Raw genomic sequence first — 19,533 nt, 5'->3', positions numbered from 1 at the left:
CTTACTGGGCATTTGCATTATCATCTTTGGAGAAATGTTTGTTCAAGTCCTTTGCCTATTGTTTAACTGGGTTATTTTTTTTTTTGAGTTGTAGTCATTCTTCATACCTTTTAGATTTTTTTTTTTTTTAGATGTTAAGGGCATGTTAAGTTGTAGGGGTAACTTAAAAATTCTGGATATCTTATCAGATATATGATTTACAAATATTTTCTCTCATTCCATAGGTTTCTCTTCCACTCTGTTGTGTCCTTTGATGCACAAAAGTTTTTAAGTTTGATACCATTCCATTTTTCTTTTTTTTTTAATTTTATTTATGACAGGCACACAGTGAGAAAGAGAGAGGCAGAGACACAGGCAGAGGGAGAGGCAGGCTCCATGCACCGGGAGCCCGACGTGGGATTCGATCCCGGGTCTCCAGGATCGCGCCCCCGGCCAAAGGCAAGCGCCAAACCGCTGTGCCACCCAGGGATCCCCCATTCCATTTTTCTATCTTTGCTTTTGTTGCCTGTCCTATGGGCCATTTTTGTTGCTTTTGGTGTCGTATTAAGAAATCATTGTCAAGGGATCCCTGGGTGGCGCAGCGGTTGGCGCCTGCCTTTGGCCCAGGGCGTGATCCTGGAGACCCGGGATCGAATCCCACATCGGGCTCCCGGTGCATGGAGCCCGCCTCTCCCTCTGCCTGTGTCTCTGCCCCCCTCTCTCTCTCTCTCTGTGACTATCATAAATAAATAAAAAATTAAAAAAAATAAAATAAAAATAAAAATCTTAAAAAAAAAAAAAAAAGAAATCATTGTCAAGTCCAAAGAAGATTTTTCTCCTACAAGTTTTATAGTTTTAGGTCTTAAACCCATTTTGAGTAAATTTTTGTATATAGAGTAAGATAAAGATCCAACTTCATTTTTTTGCAAGTGGATATCCAGTTTTCCCAACGCCATTTGTTGAAGAGACTGTCGTTTCCCCATTGATTTGTCATGGCACTTACCCATGTGAGGGCTTAAAAAAAAATTTTTTTTTTAATTTTAAAGAAGTTTTAAGTTCACAGCAAAGTTGAATATCCCCTGCTTCCCTGCACATGCTAGTATCATTTTATTTCCTGATGTGAACTTATACTGCCGAGTTTAAAGCTCTTCTTTTCAAATATATGCATTTAAAGCTACAGATCTCCCTGTAATCACTACTTCAGCTCTATGCCATAAGTTATATGTTGTATTATAATTTTGTTAGTTCAAACTATTTTTAAATTTCCACTGATGTCTTCTTTGACACAGAGGTTTTGAATTATGTTGCTTAGTTACCATATATTTGTGCATTTTCTATTTTTTTGTTATCTCTAGGTGAATTTTACTGTAGACACCATGCTCCAATTTTAACCCTTTTAAAATTTTTATTTTTTAAAGATGTTTAATTTATTTATAAGAGATACAGAGGGAGGGGCAGACACATAGGCAGAGAGAGAAGCAGACTCCCTCCGGGGAGCCCGATGTGGGACTCATCCCGAGACTCAGGGATCAGACAACCTGAGCCGAAGGCAGACGCTCAACCACTGAACCACCCAGTCAGTCGTTCGGCTTTTTAAAATTTTATACTTGCTTTATGGCCCTGACTCACAAACCTGATTTTGTTTTGCTACGATGGTGAGTTCAGATGATCTTTTTTTTTTTTTTCTGCTTTGGTCAGTATACACTGTGGTGGTTCCACACTGCTTTTAAAGAACGATAAAATAAAAAAATAATAATAAAAAAGAAAAAAATAAAAATAAATTAAAAAACCCTGAAAACTGCATCCCATTTACCTGGGGGCTCCAGGCTTACACCACAGGGCTGGGATGCGGTCAAAGCCGGAGTACAGGCTAGCTGCACCACCTGGCGTCGGAAGCCGCCCCCCGCCCCTCCCCTTCGCAGGACTGCAGCGCTCAGGTGGCTGGGGTTGGGCGCTACCCGCGTACTTTACAAAGCAGCGGATGTAGCACCCTCACATTTTCCCCACTGGGCGGCTCTTCAGAGGCTATAAAGCTAGCAAGTTCTCAAAACCCAGCAGCTCTCAGCGGGAGAGGGAGCTGGGTAGGGTTCCAGAAAGATGGAAGCAGAATGGCTCATCCCTGCATTTAAGGGAGCACGTACCTTGCGAGGCCGAAGGAAGCAGCGCCTCGGGTGACCGCGCGCCTTCGCCTGGACGGCCCCGTGATCCGCCCGGGGAGAGCGCCTCCGGGACAACCGCTCCCTCCCCCGGCCTCTCCCAGGTACTCCAACCTGCACTGGGCGGGGCAAAGAAGCCCGCCGGGGAACCGCCCCCCACGTGACGGAGGAGAAGGCGGGGCGAGCCCGGGGAGCCTGCGTCGGCGCAGGCCCCGCCCACTTGACGGCGTCGCGGCGGCCCCGCCTCCTCGGCCGCGGGGTGGAGCGCGAGGCCCCGCCCCCAAACCGCCTCTCCTCGAGGGCCAGGCTGGCCGGTGGGGCGGGGCAAGCGGCCGGGAGGGGACTGGAGCAGGCGGAGGCCAGGAAGGGAAAGGAAGGGAGGGGTCACGTGCGGCCAGCGGCTCGGGGTCACGTGACGGGCGCCGGGGAGGAGGGAATCTGGACTGGGAGTTCTCCTGAGGGAAGCGGAGTGAAGTGGTGGGGACGCGGCGGCGGCGGCGGCGGCGGCGGTGCTGACAATGGTGAGTGCGCGGCGGCCCGCGCGCTCGCCTGCAGCCCTGGCCCCAGAGCGCGCGGCGGGCCGGCCAACGGCGGGCTCGGTGTCGCGGGTGCGGCGGGGCGCCGGCTTAGGCCTGGCTGGCCGCGGCGGGGTCGGGGAAGGGCGGGCGGGCGGCGCCGCCTGTTCCCGGTCTCGCCGAGGCCCGAGCACCTGCGGGCGGCGGCGCGCTCTCCGGGCATGTCGGAGCCTCTCCCCGCCTTCCTCGAGCGGCTGTGGGGGCCCTGGCTGGGCCCTCGGACCCCGCCTCTGCGGGGGCGCAGCGCCGCCTCCCCTTCCAAGGTAGCCCGCCCCCCCCCCCGCTCCTTCCGGACGGCCCCGCTTCCCTTCAGGTGGAGCGACCCGGGGGCCCCCAGTTCCGGGCTGCGGGGATGGCCTGGGGCACGCCTCTCCGGCGTGTCACGAGATTGATAAAACTCCGGGTTTTCGCCTTGTTTTTTTTTTCTCTCTCTGGTGACATTTCTGCGATATCTTTGACCCCAGTTCAGCCTTGAGGTTGACACTTGTAGAACGGGAGCGGAAAAGGAAAAGGACATTGAAGTGGGGACGTCTTCAAATGAAAAGACACTGGTTTTGTGCCCGCTGCTTTAAGGTTTGGCTCTCCTTTCCTTCCCCAAGCCATTTTCTAGAAACTTACCGCTTTGGGATGTTGAAATGGCCTAGGGAAGAGAGAAGGGAGGGACGTCCGAGTACTCTAACCAGTCGGTGGGGCACGGTGCGCTTAGCTCTGCGTGTTGGCCGGCTGCTCTAGGTTGGATCTCGTTTGGCTCCCTCCATGGTTTTGATGTAGCGAGCATACGTTGGGCGCCTACTGTGTGCTCCTGCGACTGTCAGCCTCCCCAGAGCTCACCAGTTCAGTAAACTGCTTGAGGCTTTTGGCTGAAGATGAAGCTAGGTTTATTTTTTAAAAAAAAAAAAGCTGTTTTGAGTAAATACATTTTAAACTCAGAAGGCGTGTTGATTTGATTAAAAATCAGAAAAGTAAAGACAGGCATATCCATATCCATTCTTAAACTTGGGGCCTCTTTTTTTTCATGCAGCAAATAATTACTTAGACGTATTCAAGGGCCACTAGCAAAACTGAAACAGCCCTTGCTGTCTTGCAGCTTACAATCTAGAGGGAGGTAAACATCTCTTTGTGTAATTATTTAACGTGGAAATTAACAGCTGTGCTAAACCTAACCAGGAAGTATTGAGAGACCTTGCCTAGCCAGGGAGTTAGGGAAGTCTTCTTTAATTGAATATGATTTGCCAAGAAGACTCAAAAGGCCTTCCCATCTTTTGTCTATTTTAAAAATTACTGCTTTTAATGAGTTTTTGGATTAGTTTAAGAGCACTTTAGTTACTCATCAAACCAAATTGTAAAGCTTAATAATGCTGAAATGGGCATAAATGTAATCTATGCGTGGAAATCTGCTGTTTCATTGCTTGTGTAAATTTTGAGAGCCTCCTCTTCCACTCACCTTGAGTTGCATTTCTTTACATCCACTGGAAGTAGTGAAATTTCTTGAGTGTGAGCTAGAAAGTTTGTGGACTTTTAACATACCCACGTGTAATTTTGCTGGATGGTAATGCTCAATACAGAATTACGAATTATATGAAAAATCTTAAATTAACCCAAAGGTGGTCCCGGGGTTATGCCACAAGTAGAAAACCGTAAAAACAATGCTGTCATCTAATAGTCATAGATATTTGCAGCTTAGTTACTTAAAGTCTACCTGAGTTTTGACTTCTGTATTATTGTCTAATGATGCTCCTGAAAATCTCTCATTCTATATGTTCCTGTGAAGATGTCTTTGCCAGAACTGGGTAATCTTTCGCTTTAAAGTGTCTCTCTTGTAATTTCAGCAGAAGTTTGTGCTAATGTATCCTAACCTTTACAATTTTCATTCCTTTCCGCCTCCTACTAGTCTTCACTATTCTGTCAATTATGTATTTTGTTTTCTCTTTACATATCACGAGAATTATAATTTGTAAGTAAAAGATTTTAATTTTATGACTTTTTGTTTGAAATGACAGAAGCACATCTTGCAATAAAAACTTAAAAAGCAGCACTTTGGGTAGAGAAATCTTTTTCTTTCAACTCCTTCTAGAAGGAAAACAAAAAAGACAGACTTTTTTCTCAGATATTTTTCGGTCATTTGCTTATTAAATGTAAGACATGAACAGTTTTCTGTGGCTTTTGGTAAGACTTGTTCATTTTTTATGTATCCTCGTGTGAAAAACTGGATGTTAACCTGGTGCTAAATTCTAATGGTGGTGTTAACCTTGTTAAAGTATTGTGGCTTATTAGTCAATGTATCATGTGTGTGCCATAACTAGACTTTTTAAAATAGCTTCTGATCTCTCCCCATCTTAGTGTTTTGATTGTGTTGAAAAGTAAGTCTATTTTTAAATTTTTAGTTATGAAATGCTTTGTGCATACAGAAAGTAATAGAAGATAGCACATAGCTTTCACATTTTTTAACGTCTAGTAATTTTTCGTTTTTACTGATGGTGTCAAAATAAGACTGCTCAATTATTGTGTTATTGTGAAGTTTTATAAGACTTGAGTCTCTTTTACATCACTTTATTTATTTATTTAAAAAAGATTTTATTCATGGGAGACTAAGAGAGAGAGAGAGAGAGAGGCAGAAGCAGGCTCCATGCAGGGAGCCTGATTCGGAACTCGATCCCAGGTCCCCAGGATCACGCCCTGGGCCAAAGGCAGATGCTCAACCACTGAGCCACCTGGGCTGCCCGGCATCACTTTATTTAGTGGCAATTTCGGTTTTGTTATTTTTGATTACTTGATTTTTTTTTTATTTTTTAAAAAGATTTTATTTATTTATTCATGAGACACAGCAAGAGAGAGAGGCAGAGACACAGGCAAGAGGGAGAAGCAGGCTCCATGCAGGGAGCCTGACGTGGGACTCGATTCTGGGACTCCATGATCACGCCCTGGGCCCAAGGCAGGCGCTAAACCTCTGAGCCACCCAGGGATCCCCTACTTGATCTTTTAATATCAGCTTTCAAATCCTAAGTTCAGCTCTGTGTGTTAAGTATCCATAAGTGGAAAAAGTTACCATAATATTTTCTTTTATCCATGGAACAATTTTTATAGTTTTCAAATCTCATTTCTCCCAGAAGCAGCTCTGGGATGTATTAAGGCGGAGTGAGAAAATTAAATTTTGTTTTCCTGCTTCTATTTTATATCTTAATTGAGGCTCTTGTCTTCTACCCTTTTATAATTGCTCTTCCCACAGCAACTTCCCCCCACCCTGACTGGCTCTGTAGTTTGTACATGGTTGATAATTAGTAAATATCAGCAGCCTGATTTTGAGCTGTACATTCTCATATCTGTAACCTTTAGAAAAAAATAGACCTTTTTGTGCAAGCTTTGAGTTTAAAACTGAGGCTTGAAAGTATGAAAGCTAACTGGGTACAGTAAATGTGACCATCATTGATTTTTTTTTTTTTCCACTAGAAGTTCAGGATAATTTTCTGATTAAAATTAAATTTTCTGGTTAAAATTGACTTTGTTATTTGTTATGTTGCCAGGAAAGATTAAAACATATCGAAAGGGAAAAAAATGCTCTTTGTGTCTTTGTAGTATGTCAGAAGTACGAATCTGGCATTTCTTTGAGTTGATTCTTGAAATTATAATCTTTCTGTTAATATAGGATTAATAATAACAAAAAAAAAGCAAGCTCAGAATTTAGGAAAACACTGTCTTTGATGGCAGTTATCACTGTGTAGACCTACAGAGTGGATCATTAGCTTGCCTGATGTTATTCTGCCACCTTAGGACAAAACTGAGGCTTGATGCAAGTTCCTCGCTCTAGACTTAGCTACTGCACCAAAGGTAATTTTCTGGGGGAGGTCTAGTCTTTTCAGATATTTCTGATTTAACTCATTTCTTTTGTGTATCCATTTTTTTTTTGTTAGGGCAGTATGTGTTTTTTTCAAAATCAATTTAACTTTCAAAAGGTATTTGAGTGCTTTCTACTACATACATACCACATACTATCCCTAGCTATTATGTCTTCAGTGATGAACAAAAGATGTATCTATCCTCATGGAGTTTACAGTTGAGTCAGGAATTCAGGTATTGAATAAGTACACGTCTATAACAATTGGTGAAGTAATAAAACTACATGGTGTTGTGAAGCCTAAATTTGGAGACACTAGTTTCAATTTAGGAAGGTACAGAAGGCCTCTTTATGGAAATGAGTCAGGCTGAGTCTCAGAGGATGAATTAGGTTAAGGATACTTGGTCTAGGATGAGAAGGAACCTGTCAGATTTGATTAACTTGGATAATTTGAGGCTGGTGTGGCTGGAGAGATGGATAGAGCCAGATACGTGTAAGCCACGTTAGGGAATACAGTGTGTGTCTTTGTGTCTGTGTGTTTTTGTGTACATGAGCACTTGCACACGTGTGTTTAAAATAACATTGAAGTACAGAAAAATGCACAAATAAGTGTAAAACTTGACGTATTTTCACAAAATGAGCATGTGAAATTCACCTGTGTGTGAAGCGCTCAGATAAAAACCAATGTAATTAGCACCCCAGAAACTCTGTGCTTTCTAACCACTTCCTGACTTCTAATGCTATAATGTACATGTTCTTGGCTTTTTAATAAATGGAATTATATAGTGTGTGTGAGAGTCATTCTTATCTATAGTTGTGTTTTACTCCTTTGTGTACTGTATAGAAAATAAAGTATTTTTTTAGAATAAGATTTATCCATTCTCTCTCTTTTTTTTTTTTTTTGTATCCATTCTCTTGATGGATATTTGGATTGTTTCCTATTTGAGGCTTTGTGAACAATGATTAACATTCTTATATTAACATTCTTATATTTGCTCCTATTTCATGTGGGTAAGAGTTTCTCTTTAGAAAGATATCTATGGGTGTAATTGTTGGGTCATGGGATATGTATCTCTAGTTTTACTGGGTAATGCCAACTGTTGTTCTAAAGTAGTTCGAATTTGTACTCTTACCAGCCCATTGAAGGATTTTAAGCAGAGAATATGATCAGATTTTTGTTTTTAAGAGATTACTATGGTTGTGTAGGGCAGACTAAGAAGGGATGTAGGATGATAGTATAGGAGATTGTTAATGGAAATTTTAATAAAGGCTGGAAGATTAGCTTTCTATAGTGACAAAAATGATACACAATTATATCTGATATTGGAATTGCTAATGGATTCTATATTATAATCAACTGATGTGTTTTGGCATTCAAGCAATTGATCTTTGCCCCTTATGTTTCTGTCCTATTCAGCATTTACATAACAAGGCTTATGCTTTTTTTTTTTGGAAAAATTAATAGAAACTTAGTCTCCTCCATTAGAGACAGTTTTATTCCAAGGATTTATACAATGTAACACATCCTGTTCAGACCTGTAAAGCAGTACATTAATAGTAACCAGTATGTTATAATAATTCATTTGGATTTGTACAAGTAATTTGGATTGTATGAGTTTGGCTTTATGAAATAACAGCATAGAAGTATAACTGAAGGTAACTTTTCAAATCTAGATGTTAATTAACTTTTTAGATTACTGGTGTATAGTAATTGATTATTTATAGTGGTTACCTATGGAAATGATTGAAATTATAGCATGTTTATTTTTTAAAAGATTTTATTTATCTGACAGAACACAAGCGGGGAGGGGGGAAGCAGCAGGCAGAGGGACAGGGAAGGGGAGAGGGAGAAGCAGACTCCCTGCTGAGTAGGGAGCCCAACGCAGGGCTTGATCTCAGGATCCTGACCTGAGCTGAAGGCAGACACTTAACCTACTGAGCCATCCAGGTGTCCCTGAAATTATAGCATGTTTAAATTTTAGTTTTCTTTTTGTCTTTTTAAAAACTGTGGTAAAAAACATACAATATGAATTTGTCCTCTTAACACATTTTAGTGTACAGTACAGTATTAGTTGTATGTACATTTTTATACTAAATTTGTTTAGTTTTGATGTAAAATTTGATGTAAGTTCTTATTTCTGTGTTGGACTTACAGATTTGCAGTCTGTTTAACTGTAGGTCATAGATAATTAGCCTTGAATTACAAAATGTGGTGTCTGACAAAACATAATTATGAGCATTTTCCTTTTATTTCAGAGTTTTCTTGGAGGCTTTTTTGGACCCATTTGTGAGATTGATGTTGTCCTTAATGATGGGGAAACCAGAAAAATGGCTGAAATGAAAACTGAAGATGGCAAAGTAGAAAAACACTATCTTTTCTATGATGGAGAATCTGTTTCAGGAAAGGTAAATCTTTTGCTTGTGAGAAGTATCTAGTTGTAGGATATTAGAATTATCAAAGTTGTGCTGTTTCTAAATTTGAATGATTTTGTTAGAGGTAGAAAGTTTTTTTGGGGGCGAGGGTTAGCTAAAATCCTTGATTCATTAGAACTTCTACAGGAAAGACTCTTAAAACTGGAAGGCTTACAGAGGCAAGGTCTAAAATTGCAAGCAGAATTTTATGTTTGTGACTATGGAACTATTTTGCTTCAGTTTCTCCAATAGGGCTGTGATTCATTGAGTTTGTGTTTCTTTTTACATTAAGTTGGGTTAGAGAGATTGAGGATAATTCTTTAGCATACCTTTAAATGTTTCTTTCTCATTCTTTGTACTTTATCTCTCTATCCTACTACCATTCTGTCTGTTGATCTCATTTCTTGGTACTCTATAGACAACTTAGTGTACATTTGGAATGTATCTATACATGGTAAAGTATATTTGTGATTCCTTTTGTAAGGTTTCACTTTTACCCCTTTTCCTTATTGATTGATGTATAAAAACAATCTTATACCTTAGCGACTATGATTAATACTCATTAATCATAATTTTTTTTAAGTAGGCTCCACGGGGCTTGAACTCATGACCCTGACTAATATTAAGAGTTGAGTCTGTAAGGGTGCCTGGATGGCTCAGTTGGTTGGGCAACCAGCTCTTGATCCCAGCTGAGGTGTTGATCTTGGGGTCACGAGTTCAAGTGTTGGGTGAATGCCTGAATATGGAGCTTCCTTTATTATTTTTTAAAGATTTTATTTATTCATGAGACACAGAGAGAGGCAGAGACACAGGTAGAGAGAGAAGCAGGCTCCCTGCAGGGAGCCCAGTGTGGGACTCTATCCTGGGACTCCATCCTGGCACTCCAGGATCACCCCCTGGGCCAAAGGCAGGTGCTCAACCACTGAGCCACGCAGTTGTTCCTGGAGCTTACTTTAAAAAAAAAAAAAAAAAAAGTAATGTGCTCTACTGACTGAGCTAGTCAAGGTACCCCTTTTAGGTTGTTTTTAAGTCTAGTAGGGAACACTCATTGTCTGGTTATCTGGGTAGTTAGGAGTTTGTGGCTGATGTTTATAGGACAAATAAAGGAAGATGGAATGTTTAAGGGGAATAAAGCTACTTCAGTGTGGTTTATAAAAAAAATAGTGGGCCTTTAGATTATATTTATCATCTTTTATAGATAAATATTTTCTTTTGCTCAAAAGGTACTCTACCGGGAATCTGATTATTTATTGGCCTGATATTTTTTTCATTTTTAACCTTCTTATTGTAAAATAAAACACATATTGAAAACCACAAAACAAATAATCATAAGACATATCTTCTTGTAATCACCATTCAAGTAAAGAAGGAGAATTTTGCCAGCTACCCCTGTGTCTGATCCAAACATAGCCTCTTCCTTTTAAAAGAAACTACTATGCTTTTATAATAATAAAATTCTTCGTGTCTCTTGTTTAGTCTTGCTCCCTTAAAAAGATTGATATGGCTTTTTAAATATCTTTTAATCTCGAATTTTCTCTTCATGCCTTTCTTATACTTTGAAGAACGTTGGGAGACTTGAACTATAGAGTTCTCTGTGATTGCATACTCATGATACAGTTATTGACTATAAGTTGGTAGATGTATCTAGAAGCTTGATCAGAGTCAAATTCAGTTCTTCTGGCAAGAGTATATGTGGTGGTGTGTTTTTGTGTTTTTTTTTTTTTTAATTTTTATTTATTTATGATAGTCACACACAGAGAGAGAGAGAGGCAGAGACATAGGCAGAAGCAGACTCCATGCAGTGGGAGCCCGACGTGGGATTCGATCCCGGGTCTCCAGGATCACGCCCTGGGCCAAAGGCAGGCGCCAAACCGCTGCGCCACCCAGGGATCCCTGTTTTTGTTTTTTTTATCAGAGGGGTACATGATGTTTGATTTTCTCTTCTTTGCAAGTGATGTAGCTGCTGTTAATATTGATTCCTGGCATACCTTTAGATGACTTAGGAGTACTTTGAAAAGAAAGCTTAAAAGAAAGAGAAGAAAACAAGCATTGGTTACCTGTGGCCAATTAAGGTAACATTCACTAAGAACAAGTCTAGGTTTTCTGAAATATCTGAGTATAATAAAAAGATCATTGAGTTCGAATTGGCAGATCTAGCCTTGACCTTACCACTGTCTTGGTAGGTAACTCTGGGCAGTCATTTAACGTTCTGGATCTCACCTTAAAATTAAGGAGGTTGGACTGAATAATTGGTTTCCAAACTTGGCTTTGTATTATGATGTCTCTATATAAAAATGCTTTCTACCTTAGATATAATTTTGAAGTTCTGAAAGTCTGACCTCCCACCCAGAGCAAGAATAAATCCCTTTTATGATATTCCTGACATGTGAATTTCTGCTTGCACACTTTTTTTCTAGATCTTTTTTTTTAAGAATTCTTTTTTTTTTTTTTCGAGCAGTTTTAGGTTTATAACAAAATTGAGAGGGGAAGTACAGGTATTTCCTATATGCCTCCTGCCCCTACACACGCATAGCCTCTACCATTATCTACATTACTTGCCAGAATGGTACAGTTCTTCTTTTTTTTTTTTTTTTTTTTTTTAATGGTACAGTTCTTCAGTTCTTACCAAGGGTGAACCAATATTGACACATGATAATCACCCAAAGTCTGTAGTTTACCTGAGGTTTCACTCTTGGTGGTGGTATTCTGTGGCTTTGGACAAATGTATAATGATGTACATCCATCATTATAATATCATACAAGGTATTTCATTGCCCTAAAAATCCTCTTTGTTCTGCCTCTTCATCTCTTCCGTCTTGCCTCCCAAACCCCTGACCTTTAATTCTATCTTCATAGTTTTGCTTTTTGCAGAATGTCATGTAGTTGGAATCATACCGTATCTAGCTTCTTCATATTGGCTTCTTTCACGTAGTAATATACTTTGAAGGTGCCTCTATGTTTTTACAGCTTTATAGCTCATTTTTCTTTAGTGTTGAATAATATTCCATTGTCAGGAAGTACCACAGTTTATCCATTCACCTACTAAAGGACATCTTGATTGCTTCCAATTTTTGGCAGTTATGAATGAAGCTACTATAAACATCTTTGTGCAGTTTTTTGTACAGTCATAAGTTTTCAACCCATTTGAATGAGTACCTAAGAGTGTGCTTGGCTGGATTGTATGGTAAGCCTATCTTTAGCTCTGTAAGAAACTGCCAAGCTGTCTTCCAGCATAGTGCTACTATTTTGTATTCCTTCAGCAGTGAGTGAGAGTTCCTGTTGCTTCACATCCTTGCCAACATTTGGTGTTGTCAGCCTTTTGGATTTGGTCCATTTTAATAGGTGTATAATGGTAATACGATGTTGAACATCTTTCCTATGTTTATTTGCCAAGTGTATATCATCTTTAGTGAGGTGCCTGTTCAAATCTTCTGCCTACTTTTACTTTTTATTTATTTATGATAGTCACAGAGAGAGAGGCAGAGGGAGAAGCAGGCTCCATGCACCGGGAGCCCGACGTGGGATTCGATCCCGGGTCTCCAGGATCGCGCCCTGGGCCACAGGCAGGCGCCAAACCGCTGCGCCACCCAGGGATCCCTTCTGCCTACTTTTAAATTGGATTGTTTTCCTGTTGAATTTTAAGAGTTCTTGGTATGTTTTGGATTATAGTCCTTTATCAGATGTGTCTTCTGCACATTTTTTTCTCAGTCTATGGCTTGTCTTCTCATGGTCTTATTCTCTTGATACTAATTTTGATTTCCCTGACATCCACTGAAGTCGAGCAACCTTTCAGAGACTTATTGGCCATTTGATATCTTTTATGAAGTGTGCCTATTCAAGTTTTGGGGGGATGGTGAGGAGAGCTCGTTTTTCTACTCAGTTGACTTTTTTTCTCATTGATGCATAATATTTTTTTTGTATGTTCTTGGTAAGAGGCTTTTATGCTTCTCTATATAGAGTCCTTTGTATACGTTTTGTAAATATTTTCTCTCACTTTCTGGTATGACTTTTCACTATCTTACTAGTATCTTTTGATGAATGATTCTTAAATTTAATATACTGCAAATGTTATGTTTCCTTTTTGTTAGTGTGTTTTGTATCCTATTTAAGAAATCTTTGCCTACCTTATGGGCATGAAGATATTCTCCTGTAAAAAAATTTTTTTTTTTTATTTTACACTTCACATTTAGATCCTTAGTTTGCTTGGAGTTGCTTTTGTCTGTGTGACATGGAAGTTAAAGCTGGTTTTTTTTACTCCTCTGTATGGCTATCTCACAAACCCAAAACTTCTAATCCTTTCTTTCACTGTACTACAATATCACCTTTGTCATAAACAGAGGTTGTGTGTTTCTTTTCCAACCTCTCTTTTCTGTTTCATTGGTCTATTTGCAACATTTACTTTCTTTTCTTTTTTTAAAAAATAGCCTATTGAGTATAATTCACAGACCATGAAATTCACCCTATTAAAGTGTGCACATCAGTGTTTTTACTGTATTTGCAGAATTGTGCAACCATCACTTCTAATTCCGTAACATTTTCATCACCCCAAAAGAAACACCATACCATTAACATTCATTTCCTTAATGCCATAAATTGAATAGTTGTGTCATCATAAAATTCATGTGTTGAAACCTAATCTTCAGTGTGATGGTATTTGGAGATGAGACCTTTGGAGCATGACTAGGTCATGAGGACAGAGCCCTCATGAATGGGATTAGTTCTCTTATATCCCTTGTACCTTCAGCCATATAAGAACACAGTGAAAAGATAGCCATCTGTGAACCAGAAAGAGAGTTCTGCTGTACATTGATCTAGAACTTCCTAGCCTCCAGAACTGTGAGCAATAAATTTCTGTTGTTAATTAGCCACCCTGTCTACAGTATTTTGTGACAGTAGCTTGAATGAACTGAAACACCTGGTAACCACTAATTTACAAATCTGATTCTTTCTTTATGGATTGGTCTACTCTGGAATTTTATATAAATGGAATCAAAATATGTAGCCTTTTATGTCTGGCTCCTTTGATTTAGCGTGATGCTTTAAAAGTACATTCCTTTACTTAAAAAAATGGTAAAAAATATATATATATATAATAAAATTTGCCATTTTAACCATTCCTAAGTGTACAGTTCAGTGGCATTAATTACATTCACAAGGTTGTACAGTCACCACTATTTACAAAATTTGTTCATCACCCCAAACAGAACCTTTGTTAAACAATAACTTAGTGAAGACAGTTCAGAGAATGTAAGGACATTTGGTTTTCTACTTTTTGACTATTACAGATAATGCTGTACATTGTGTACACATTTTTGCGTGAATGTATGTATTCATTTCTCTTGGGTATAGAAATGGAATTGCTGAGTCATATGTTAACTTTGTGTTTAACTTTTAGAACCACTAATCTTTTCCAAAGCTGCTGCTCCATTTTACATTCTTTCCAGCAATGTATGAGGGTTCCAGCTTCTTTGCTTTCTTGGCAGTACTAAATATATTCTGTATTTTTTATTGCCATTTTAGTGAGTATGAAGTGGCATCTCATTATGGTTTTGGTTTGCGTTTCCCTAATGACTAATACTGCGCATCTTTGCACATGCTTATTGCCGGAGAAATCTTTGGAGAAATGTCTATTTGTATGCTTTGACCATTTTTTATTTGGTTGACTTTTTATTGTGAGTTGTAAGAGTTCTTTATATATGCTGGATACAAGTCCACTATCAGTTATATTCCACAAATATTTTTTCCTGTTCTCTGAATTGTCTTTACTTTTCCTTTCCTTTCCTTTCCTTTTTCCTTTTTCCTTTTTCCTTTCCATCACGTCTTTGAATTACTAAAGGTTTAAATTTTGATGAAGTCCAAATTTGTGTCTTTTTGTTTGACTGCTCATGCATTGGTGTTATCTAGGAAATCACTGCCCATCCAGAGCAGTGAGGATTTACACCCATACATTCTTCTGAGAATTTTGTAATTTTACCTCTTACATTGAGGTCTTTGATCCATTCAAGTTAATATTTCTATATGGCATGAGGTAGGGATCCAACTTCATTCTTTTGTATGTTGACGTTCAGTTCTAGCACTATTGTTAAAAAGAATGTTTTAGGACTCTCATAGCATACACTTTTTTTTTTTTGCATACACTTTTTTAAAATAAAGATTTTATTTATTTATTCATGAGAGATAGAGGCAGAGACACAGACAGAGAGAGACAGAAGCAGGCTCCATGCAGGGAGCCTGACAGGGGACTCGATCCTGGGTCTCCAGGATTATGCCCTGGGCCGAAGGCAGGCGCCAAACGGCTGAGCCACCCAGGTGTCCCACATATACTTTTTAAAGTTAGAATTAATTGCTATCTGTTAAAAGTTTTTTGGAGAGTTTTTGGAGCATTTCTTAAGATAAATTGGACTATTTAGATTATTAAAAGATAGAGAAATTCTTAAAAGATACTTAGATTTTTTTTTAACCCTTAGGTAGACTATTTACTGCTTTGGTTCATGTTCAAGTGGCAAATCTTCCTTAAGTCTGGAACAGTTGGACTATATCCTGAATTTTTTTTATGCTTTAAGAATATATTTAAGCTGGGTTTCCTCTTTTAAAAATATAGTTTGTATCACTATACCTTCTGAGTAATTCTGAAAGTCTTACTGATTAATTATTGAGTTACAATAATTGTGAAAAATTTCATAGTAATTTGGGTATATTTTTGGTGGGTTCATAAGATATAATTCCTTAACATTCTTTTAGATTGGTTAGTGATTGTTTTAAAGTGGTGGTGCTAGTGCCAAGTCACCTAACGTAAACTCTATTCCTTGTTACAAAAGTGAACACAGGCATATGCTTATTCTGAGATTATAGGGATTTATAGTTTAATTTTTTAAACAAAGAATATTATTGCAGTATCTTTCACCAAAATGAATATGGACCATATTCTTCTGGCAGCAGTTGGAAATTAATTTTGGATAACCACAATATCCAGCAACAATAAAGTGCAAATATCTTGGCAATTCACTATAAATGATACTATAAATGGTATGTAGTACATTGATAGATGTTTGTCTTAAATACAATATAGATGAATTTTATTCCTTATACAGTTTCTGAAGACAGCATTATTTGAGACATCTACAAAATATTATATGCTGAAGAATGAGCTTTGAGATTGGCTTGTTAGAGCAGTGAATATGTTTTATATCCAGATTGTTTCCCTATGTTTTGTTTCATGGCCTTTCTTAAAAAAAAAGACATGAGCAGGAAGGAGAGGGAGGAGCAGGCTCCGCACAGAGCAGGGAGCCTGATGTGGGGCTCGATCCTAGGACCGCAAGATCATGACCTGAACCAAAGGCAGATGCCTAACTGACTGAGCCACCCAGGCATCTTTCATGGCTTTTTTTTTATTTAAAGATTTTATTTACTTATTCATGAGAGACAATGAGAGAGAGACAGAGACACAGGCAGAGGGAGAAGCAGGCTCTGTGCGAGGAGCCCGATGTGGGACTCGATCCCGGATGCCAGGATCACGCCCTGAGCCGAAGGCAGATGCCCAACCGCTGAGCCACCCAGATGTCCCCTTTCATGGCCTTTTAAACATGTATACATAGTCTCACATTTCTCAAATTACTTATTAATAGTAAAGGGAAAAAATAGTAACTTTGTATTGAAGAAATCTGGTAGATTACCCTAACTCAAAGTTAAAATCACCAATTGGCATCATGTACTTCATAATAATATACACTGTAAAGGACACAACTTCGTTTCTGTGGTATTCTTGAGAAAAATGCATAAGCTGAGTCTAACTGTGATAAAATATCAAATAAACCCAAATTGAGGGATGTTCTAAAAAATAAGTAACTTGTATTCTTAAAAAATATCAAGGTCAAGAAAGGCAATGACTGGGGGCACCTGGGTGGCTCAGTTGGTTAAGTGTCTGATTCTTGATTGTGGCTTTGGTCATCATTTCTGGGATCTGAGATTGAGCCTCACTCATGTTGGGCTCCACACTGAGTATATAGAGCCTGCTTAAAATTCTCTCCCTTTCCTTCTGCCCTGCCTTGCCTGCTTGTGCACACGCTCTCTCAAAAAAAAAAAAAAAAAGGGATCCCTGGGTGGCGCAGCGGTTTGGCGCCTGCCTTTGGCCCAGGGCGCGATCCTGGGGACCCGGGATCGAATCCCACATCGGGCTCCCGGTGCATGGAGCCTGCTTCTCCCTCTGCCTGTGTCTCTGCTTCTCTCTCTCTCTCTCACTCTCTGTGACTATCATAAATAAATAAATTAAAAAAAAAAAAAAAGGCAATGACTGAGGAATGTTTGAGATTGAAGGAGATTAAGGGGGGCACCTGGGTGGCTCAGTGGTTGAGTGTCTGCCTTTGGCTCAGGTCGTGATCCTGAGGCCCTGGGATTGAGTCCTGCATCCAACTCCCTGCTCATTGGGGAGCCTGCTTCTCCCTCTGCCTATGTCTCTCCCTCTCTCTGTGTCTCTCATGAATAAATAAAATAAATCTTAAAAAAATAATAAAGGAGATTAGGAGAGATGGCTACATGTAACATGATCCTGGATTGGAGCCTGGACAGGAGGGGGAAAGGGTGTAAAGTACATTATTGGGACAGTTGTTGGAATTTGAATATAAACTATAGAGTTATAAGTTTCCTGATTTTGATAATTCCCCTGTAATTATGTAAGAGATTATTTTCTTAGGTGCACATGAAGTGTTTATGGGTAGAGGAGCATGACGTCTCCAAATTATTCTCAGTTGTGGAAAAAAGTTGTATATGTATGCATGCATATATATGTAGAGAAAAATGATAAATCATGTGGGACAAAATACAAACATGAATCTAAATAATGGTTATGTGGGATTTCCTTGTGCTGTTCCTGGAACTACATTGTAAGTTTGGAATTACAATAAAAGTTATAAAAGTATAACAGTTAGTATTAAAATTCTTTAACTCAGGTCACAGTCATAGTTTTATTTATGTTTCTGTGTTCCCTTGGAGAACAGCTTTTAAATAAAAATGCTTAATTATGCCTTCCAACTCTGGGATCCTTCAGATTCCAGAATATCTTGCATTAGTCTTAAAAGCAATTGTGTTTTTACATTGGCAGGAAACCAAGGACAATTTCAGAGGTTAGGCAGTTTGGTAGAAAAATGGAATAACTTTTATTTCTACCTTAAAAATAGGATTTCAAAGTGTTTTTTGAAGAACTGTAATATTTTAAAAATATCAGACACAGCCATGTTCAAATGAAGACATTTCCCAAAACTGTTGCCAAATAGCATTTAAAAAAGTATATTGTTTTTATGTGCTTTATTAGTATAAATTAAAGAATAGCTCTAATTACTGCCTGGCTTATGAAATAACTTGGAGTTAGGCTTGTTTAATTTGTGGTTCAAAGCTAAAATGCGACTTGTTAGTGTATGTGAAGCCTGCAGGTATACTTTTTTTTTCCTTTAAGTATTTTTCTGACTTTGAAAGTATTATTTGCCTATTATAAAAACCCAAAATCTTAAAAACTACAAAGAAGAAAACAAAATTACTCATATTATATATCCCAGAAATAATTGCTTTAAGAGTATCTCTTTTATGTAGTTTTTAAAAATCTAATTGGCGTTATGCTTGTATACAATTTGAGCATGCTGGGATCCCTGGGTGGAACAGCGGTTTGGCGCCTGCCTTTGGCCCAGGGCATGATCCTGGAGACCAGGGATCGAGTCCCACGTCGGGCTCCCTGCATGGCGCCTACTTCTCCCTCTGCCTGTGTCTCTGCCTCTCTCTCTCTCTCTCTCTCTGTGTCTATCATGAATAATTTATTAAATAAAATCTTTTAAAAAAAATTTGACCATGTTTCCTTCATGTAACATATCATGCACATCTTCCCACATCATTAAAAATTCTTTGATCTTATTATTTTTAAACTTTAATAATATTCCATCATATGATGTACCACAATTTATTTATTTACTTCTTTTTTTCTGAGAAATTAATTTGGAAGGCAAGTAACTAACTTGTTCTGGGTACAGATATGGAAGATAGAGAAAAGTGAGTATTTTAGTATAGTTTACAGAAGGACGTAATTGGATTTTTGTTTTTATTGGCCCTTGATTACTGTTACCTTTAGAGAAGCATTATTTAAAAAAGCTTTTAAGAGTCATGTTAATATTTTTTTATAGTAAAAAATAAATCTGAGGGATCCCTGGGTGGCTCAGCGGTTTGGCGCCTGCCTTTGGCCCAGTGCCTGATCCTGGAGACCCCGGATCAAGTCCCACATCAGGCTCCCTGCATGGAGCCTGCTTCTCCCTCTGCCTGTGTCTCTGCCTCTCTCTCTGTGTCTTTCATGAATAAATAAATAAAATTAAAAAAAAATAAATCTGAAAGTACACTTTTTTGTATGTTAGCTAATCCTTAAACATTTGGAAAAAATTTTAATATGTATGTGCTTTATAGATATTTAGTCAAATTAAAAATTTATAAAATTTTTAAAAATGATAAAATTAAGGTTTCCATTTGGCAGATGTGAATTTAGGGATTTCCAGATTATATATTTTACTTCAAAAATATGTAAGCTAAGTCATACTCAAATCTTTAG

The 19,533-nt window shown here is 38.8% G+C and overlaps 1 protein-coding gene and 1 long non-coding RNA gene across 4 annotated transcripts in view; one reads left to right on the top strand and one right to left on the bottom strand.

The window, feature by feature from the left end:
- LOC129509900 (uncharacterized) overlaps window positions 1–2,263 on the bottom strand; it is a 64,072-nt gene extending 61,809 nt beyond the window's left edge. For both annotated transcript variants that reach the window (XR_008664433.1, XR_008664432.1), the window contains exon 1: window positions 2,121–2,263. This is a non-coding gene — a long non-coding RNA (uncharacterized LOC129509900). The remainder of the gene's footprint in view (window positions 1–2,120) is intronic.
- A 261-nt stretch (window positions 2,264–2,524) lies between these two features.
- VPS26A (VPS26 retromer complex component A) overlaps window positions 2,525–19,533 on the top strand; it is a 31,051-nt gene continuing 14,042 nt past the window's right edge. The window contains exons 1-2 of one of the 2 annotated variants that reach the window (XM_055325463.1): window positions 2,525–2,656; window positions 8,799–8,948. In XM_055325463.1, coding sequence (XP_055181438.1) covers window positions 2,654–2,656; window positions 8,799–8,948 — 153 coding nt within the window. In that variant the 5' untranslated portion in view covers window positions 2,525–2,653. Of the gene's footprint in view, window positions 2,657–3,079; window positions 3,284–8,798; window positions 8,949–19,533 lie in introns of those variants that run through there. The other variant, XM_055325462.1, reaches the window with a different exon arrangement.

This window comes from Nyctereutes procyonoides, unplaced genomic scaffold, assembly GCF_905146905.1.
Source record: "Nyctereutes procyonoides isolate TBG_1078 unplaced genomic scaffold, NYPRO_anot_genome, whole genome shotgun sequence".
Taxonomy (NCBI): domain Eukaryota; kingdom Metazoa; phylum Chordata; class Mammalia; order Carnivora; family Canidae; genus Nyctereutes; species Nyctereutes procyonoides.
Note: the sequence above shows the minus strand (reverse complement) of the source record. Positions and strands in the feature narration are given on the sequence as shown.